This window comes from Montipora capricornis, chromosome 11, assembly GCF_036669925.1.
Source record: "Montipora capricornis isolate CH-2021 chromosome 11, ASM3666992v2, whole genome shotgun sequence".
Lineage (NCBI taxonomy): Eukaryota > Metazoa > Cnidaria > Anthozoa > Scleractinia > Acroporidae > Montipora > Montipora capricornis.
The window spans coordinates 32,383,714-32,391,213 of NC_090893.1; the positions used below are offsets into that span (position 1 = coordinate 32,383,714).

The following is a 7,500-nucleotide window of genomic DNA, read 5'->3' on the forward strand; positions in this document are numbered from 1 at the left end:
GTTACTGTTCCCTGTTTTTCCCAGTTAAAATAACATTATTTTATTATTTGATAGTCTGAGTCGACAAAATGTGGCCTGAAAATGAGTAGGTTCTCAAACGTAATATTATGGATTTTGTATTAATTTTGTGTTGATCACAAACTTCAACACCAAACATTTAATTATGTTTTGAGGTACCACTAATTTTGTCTTTTCACCAGCTTTCAGAGTGGTGATACTATTCTTCTTGTGTTTGATGATACATACAAAAGTTATCTTGTGGTGACCACTGGACCGACTCTTTTCTTTCTACATCCTGATTCATTGGATCAGCTGGACCTTGCAATGAGTAAGTATCAAAGACCAACTTATAATAATTATTGTTATCATAACTAGCCAGCGTCCAGATTTACGAAGCCCCCCCCCCCCCCCCCAAAGTTAAGATGTATCCTAAGTACTGTTTTCTCACAATACCCCACAGTTTTGTTATGAATAGCCTATTGTTAGAAAACAATACCCAGGATACATCTTAACTTTAATATGAGGGCATGGGATCAGCTGGATCTTGCTGCAAGTGAGTACTGAAGGGTGACTTATATTAAGCAGTTATAAGTCAGAATTAATCAAAGGTTTGATGGCTTCCATTTGGTATATGAGATTTGCCAGCAATTAGGTTTTGCCTTGCAGCTTTCAACCATTAACATAATTTCGGCCTCTTTTCATAAAATTGTTTTGCCTGTATTTTTTATAAGACTTGTGACAGTTCTTTGCAGAAGTTACTGAATAAAATTGCATTATTCTTTTATCCTTTATTTCAACTGTCACCTTTCATGTACATTTTCCTTTGATCCTTATTCACAAGATAGTGTAGCTAGCTGATCGAGGCAGGGAAGAAAAGTAAAAGATTACACTAAAAATAGAGTCTGAGACAACAATAAAGAGAACAGATACACAAACATCAACATACAGCCTTTGCTAGCGTCACAGCCTCCTCAAAAGCTATTCTGGACAGGTCCCTTGTGACTGCGTCCTGCCATCTCATCCTTTTTTTTTTAAATGACAGTGAGTATACATGTATGTATATTACAAAAAAGGTACATGTTCATTTAAAATACATGTAAAACAAATTAATGTTTGATTAAAATTAAACCAAAAAATTTAAATTTAATATTTACTAGATAATTAAAATTAATAATTAATTTAATTATGCAAGGCAACATAAGTATTCTCTAATGTATGAAAATATTCAGTAGCCGATTCTGCATCCTTAAATTTATATTTTAAGGTAGAGCATGATCACTGTCAGGAATACTATTCCATATCTTTGCACCATTATGTGAGAAGGAGGTTTTGTAATGGACCATTCTCAAATTCTTAAGATAGAACAGCCACAGAAAATCATGTATTGTGATGATGTATTTTTGAAGAATAAGTAAATAAGTTGGAAAGATTTGGAGGCAAAATTTACATTATTTTATACATCATGCATAATATTAAGACAAATTGTTTTAAAATAAAGAAGATTAAGAGGAAGAACATTTGATAATTTGAGCAAGCACCATTATGTGAGAAGGAGGTTTTCAAATGGTCCATTCTCAAATTCTTAAGATAATTTGAACAAGCACCATTATGTGAGAAGGAGGTTTTCAAATGGTCCATTCTCAAATTCTTAAGATAGAAATTGCCAGCCACAGAAAATCGTGTATTGTAATGATGTCTTTTTGAAGAATAAGTAAATAACATATATCAAATACAAGGTGTTACAAATGAACCCACTGGGAACTTGGAAAAATCTGAGCCCCAGATGGGATTCGAACCCACGACCCTCCATGATCTAGTATGGATGCTCTAACCACTGAGCTACTGAAGACTCTATGGTGAGCAACGGTGAAATGTGGGTATTTGACTCGAGCTGCATCACGCAGCCATAGAGTCTCCAGTAGCTCAGTGGTTAGAGCATCTGTACTAGATCACAGAGGGTCGTGGGTTCGAATCCCATCTGGGGCTCGGATTTTTCCGAGTTTCCAGTGGGTTCATTTGTAACACCTTGTATTTGATATATGTTAATCATTGTCTTACATTCATAAGTAAATAAGTTGGAAATATTTGGAGGCAAAATTTACATTATTTAATACATCATGCATAATATTAAGACAAATTGTTTTCAAATAAAGAAGATTAAGAGGAAGAACATTTGATAATTTGAACAAGGTACAGCAGGTATATAGCATCTAAAGGGTTTGAAATGAAACAAACAAAGGGAACGTTTTATCAAAACTTTTTCCAAATTTGTCGGAGCAGCTTGGCCCCAGACAGTTATAATATAGGACAAGTAAGGTTGTACAAGAGATTGATACATGTTCAATAAAGTGGTAGAAAGGACAATAATGCCTTATTCTTGCAAGGCTACCTAATAATTTGCTGATTTTGGTGAAAATATATTGTGATATAATTAATGCGTTCAAGATAAGTTTGAATCAATGAGGACACCAAGGTATCTTGCACATTCTTTCCTTTCTAAGGAGACAAGAGAGCTAGCACTATAATGTTTCATATGTATTGCTAAAAATGCCATTAAAAATAATGAATTTGTTTTGATTTTATTTTTTTATCACACTTCTTTTTGTTCGTTGCAGGTGGTCCTAAACAAAGGCAAGTATATCACCTGACTTTAGATGTCTGATTAGGATGACTATGAAACCACTTCTTGAGCTCTCCCCCACCCCCTAAAAGATATTATAAATGCATCAATAATGATACAGTATTGTTTCAAATGAAAAAAAAACAACTGAAGGTGACACACCATATGAACACCAACCTGGTGTGCCCAACACATTGCGCATGCCCACAGCCATTTCACCCAGTCAATTGGCAGCCGTGATCAGCTGTTTCAGCCTGTTAATGAGCCTCATCAGCATGGTATAGCCACGTTGAACATACCAGGCGGGTGTTTTACTTCTCTTTCTCTTCCTAAAAACTGTGTATCAATTATATTTACATGTATTTAATTTGCATCAATATGTTTTGCATAAAGCAGACTAACAAAATCTGTACCTTGCTTAGTATTGGCATTTTTGAGCATTTGTTGGAATTTATTTGTAAACACAAGCTTAAAAAACCAACAGGTCGATCACAGATATCTAACAAGTCACAACAGTTTTTTTATGCAAAATCACTCTCACCGGGCAAATTTCTCTCTCTGTCAACCTCATGCTCATGGAACCGGTTTGAACCGGTTTTTACGAACAGCACTTCGTGTACACGTCACATTCCGTTTCCCACACCCTCCCCTATTCATCACTGAAAGACGGATGAATACCGGTACAAGTACATACAAACATAATGTCAGCAAAGTTCAAACAAAGTTCACAGTAGGCAAATGAACAGGTCCTCAGCAGTTCAGTCATCATCCATCAAAGCTTCCTAAATGCGCAACCGCACCACGGTTGAGGGAGCCGTTCTTGGCCTAAATGTTGGCGCATCTGCGTTCAGCTGAACTTGTAGTTCCTTTGGTCAATCACATTGCAATGCGAGGGGGTATAACTGTTGCACCGCACGCTCTAGTGTTCCCCCTCCAACACGAAGCTTGGCCGCTCTTACGAGCCCATCTCTTCCTTGAATAAGCTCTTTGACCACACCCAGCTTCCACTTATTCCGGTCACTGTCATCTCCTCTGATTATGACAACATCACCAGGTTTCAGAGTAAGGGTCTTGCTCTGGTGGTTTAGGTAACCGTTATGTCGCTCTAGCAGACCTCTAACATATTCTGTAGACCACCGTTTCCAAATAATCTGCTTACAATGTCGAAGGTGTTTGGCTCTCTTCCTTAGATCGTGTTCATCAATATGATGGGCGTCAAGATCTGGTATTATGTTGGACTGTGGGTACAGTAGAGAGTTGGGTGTCAGATCTGGAAGTTGGTGGTCATCTTCAACATAGCTCAGGGGCCTTCCATTAAGAGCCACTTCTACATCTGTTATTATCTCGCTCAATTCCCGCCAGTTAAGGGACCGACGGCTGACGCTCTTCTGTAATGCTTGCTTCACTAAGCCAATGAGGCGCTCAAACTGACCGCCCCACCACGGTGCTCGACTGAGGTTGAATTGCCAAGTAATGTCACTCCTGGCATGGAAGTCATGGAAACACTCATCCTTCATAACTTTCTGCAACCATTTAGCAGCTTCAATAAAGGTTCGCCCATTGTCAGAATAAACCCTGCGGGGCCTTCCTCGCCTTGCAATGAACCTCTTGAAGCTCCAGATGAAATCTTGCGTCTCAAGGGTTGGTAGTAGCTCAAGGTGTATTACACGGGTAAGACTGCAGGAATACAGGAGCAAGTAGGCTTTCCCTTGCTGCTTCTTAGAGACTTTGTAAGTCAAAGGGAGATATGTCCAGGTTTGACCCTAATTAGATGCACGCGGATTTCAATAAGTGTCACGAAGTGTCCCCTTGCTCTTCTAGTCAACTTCAACATCACTTGTGTCTCAGAATACAGACAATTTATGTCACAAAGTGTCCCCCAAATGCTGCTCTTTATGTGAAGATTAACTGCTGCATTTACCCAAAGCTAAAAATAACGCTAACCTTTACCCTTACCTTATTGTTGAAAATAGGTAGCAAATGCTTAGACTTAAAGGGACAGTTTGTGTTGGATGTCAAAATTGGGCGTGCATCTAATTAGGGTCAAACCTGGACATAAGTGGTCAAAGGGCCAGCATAGTCAACACCAATCACCTGAAAGGGGGTTGTCCCTTCTGTTCTGTCTTCCGGAAGAGGGGCTACAGGTGGTGCAGCACAGGCCACAGCATGGAAACGTCTGCAGTGTGAACAAGCTTTCACAACTTGCTTCATCAGTCTCCTCAGTCGCGGTATCCAGTACTGATCTCGCACATTGGTCATGGTCAGACTAACACCACCATGCAGTGTAGCAAGGTGAGCTTCTTCAACTATCTTCTTGGCACAAATGCTTTTGTCCAACATGTAAACTGGATAATGTCCCTGGATACGACCCCTGCATTCAAGCACGCCGTCAGCATTAGACTGCAGGTTTAAGCGCTGTCTGTCTTCTTCAAAGGCATTTATCCCCTCTACTCGCCTCTGAACTCTTTTCTCCCAAAATGTCTTCTGCCTCTGTATCTTCAATGTGGTCAATGGCCCTCTTAGCCTCTCCAGCACGATGAGATGCATTATAAAGGAACCGGTTGATCCATACACCTATTCTCAGCACACACCCTATGGATGATCCTAGAAGAAGAGTATCCATCTCATCATTTTCTTCTTTAGCCAGTGCAAACACTTGTTTCATGGGCTTCATCTCAGCAGCAGCCTCCTGTGACACCTTGGTTACAAATGAATTCTGGATAGCCACTGTAATGGGTCACTGAGCCATATTGGTCCCTTCCACCGAAGGGTATTTTCTTTTGTCACTAGCCCTCCTCTACTGGCGAGGTCCACCAGGCTTTCACCAGATGGGATGTGCCTCCACTCAACAGCCTCATGTTCTTTGATCTTACAGATTTGATTTCCGACAAACTGTTTGAAATCTCCCCCTTTCAGTATCCAGTGCAGAGCTACTGAGCTGTCTAGCCAAGCAGTCATCGAGGTCACTGGGAGACCAACCAATGCGTCTGACACATTCTTCATCAAATTAACTGCCATGTGGCCAGACACCAATTCCAACCTAGGAATGGTTAATCCTTGTTTAGCAAGGCGACTTCTGGCTGCAACAAGACCTTGTGTAATGCAGGACCCTTGTTTCACCTCAGCATAGACTACCGCAGCTACTCCCCGTCCACTCGCATCACCAAATGCATGAAGCGAGATCTCTTCAATTTGCTCCCCTGCTATTACCAGGGTTCTAGGCACATCTAACAATCGGGGAAGATTCTTCTCCCACTTCTGATATCTAACTGTAAGTTCCTCAGGAAGCATCTCATCTCAGGCACACTGAGCATCACAAGCCTCTCAATACAATTGTTTTCCGTGCAGGGTAACTGGAGTGGCAAACCCGAGGGGGTCGTAGATCTTGGCGACTTTACTAAGGATACCCTTCTTAGTGGGAACTGACAACTCCACAGGGAATTCTACTCCAATTGTATCGCAGTCCTTATCCCATTTCAAGCCAAGTAGACCACACTTTCCAGGCTTCATTCCAAGCTCTTGTTTTGCGTAAGTTAGAGACTGATCACTGACTTCATGGTCAAGTTCTAACTCCCTGGCATTTTAGTTCCATTTGTGTAAGATGAAGTGAGCAGATCTAAACAAATTAGAGGCCTTCTCCTTCATTTCACGCGCTTCACTAACACTCTGGTCCCCAGACAACAGGTCATCCAGGTAGAGCCCATTTTCAATTTCGCTCACACACTTGGGGTCCCCTTCGCGATGTGCATTTAAATGCTCCTGGATCACTCCCCCCAAAAAGAAGGGTGAGGGTCCTAAACCAAATAACACACGAGTGAACTGCAACACAAAGATCTCCTTAGGGTTTTCCATGTTTACCCAATGGAACCGAAGTGCGTCCCTATCTTCCTTCCTTACTCGCACTTGCAGGAATGCCTTCTTGATATCTCCGGCAATAGCCACCGCATGAAACCTGCCACGTACAATCACTTTCCACAGCTGAGTTTGGAGTGGAGGGCCAACATTAAGACACTCGTTAAGGGATGGTGCAGTAGGCTTGGCACGTGCAGAGGCATCATACACTATATGCATCTTGTTGGTCGCTGCGTTCTCCCTAATGACTGGCTTGTGAGGAAGGTAGAACTCTCTCCCCACCACTGGTAAGTCTGCCATCTCAACAATGCCTTCTTGTAGTTGTTCTTGGATACTGTTGTAGGCCTCCAGCTGCCCGTTCCTCTTCAACCTTCCCACCAAACTTTCTAGACGCTTCAAACTGCCTGCTTGATTGTTAGCCAAGGGAGGGGGGTGGTTTCCCCCACCTCAAAGGAGTTCATACGGAAGAAAGAGCAACCAAGAAGGAGTTACCTATTCACATTATACTTGGTGCTGGAGAATACACTAAGATCAAGATGGCTGGCTATCAGCGAGTGGGAAAGATTGGTGAGCCAGTTGCTGAACAAACGAAATTCGGGTGGACAAATTATTATGAACAGCGGTGGAGAATCTGGGCAGGGTAACATCTTCCTTGCGGTCAGTGGAGACCAAAGCGTTGTACATGAAGAGTTTGTTGAACAGCTTCAGCGAAGTCGGGAGTGGTGGTACGAGACTGGGCTACCATTGATGGGTACTTGGCCAGAACCTCAGGGTAATTTGGGTTCTCCACAGTTAGAATTTCCCTGCGGTCAATCTTTGTCACAGATACTGGAAGCACAGTTTTTTTGTTAGTATCACTGATGTCAACATCATATATCTCAACATTCTTAGTGACAAGTCCCACAATAGTCTTGAGACTCCGCGGCACTGTTTCTGCAGGCTCGACGTTCAGCAGTTCCACCTGATAGGATGAGATGTAAGAGCTAGAGGACCCAGTGTCCAGTAGAGCACGACACATTATGTTATTC

General features: G+C 41.8%; 1 protein-coding gene across 2 annotated transcripts in view; it reads left to right on the top strand.

The window, feature by feature from the left end:
* LOC138024870 (uncharacterized) overlaps positions 1-7,500 on the top strand; it is a 26,032-nt gene that overhangs the window by 13,518 nt on the left and 5,014 nt on the right. For both annotated transcript variants that reach the window (XM_068872056.1, XM_068872055.1), the window contains exons 9-10: positions 201-328; positions 2,616-2,631. In XM_068872056.1, coding sequence (XP_068728157.1) covers positions 201-328; positions 2,616-2,631 — 144 coding nt within the window. The remainder of the gene's footprint in view (positions 1-200; positions 329-2,615; positions 2,632-7,500) is intronic.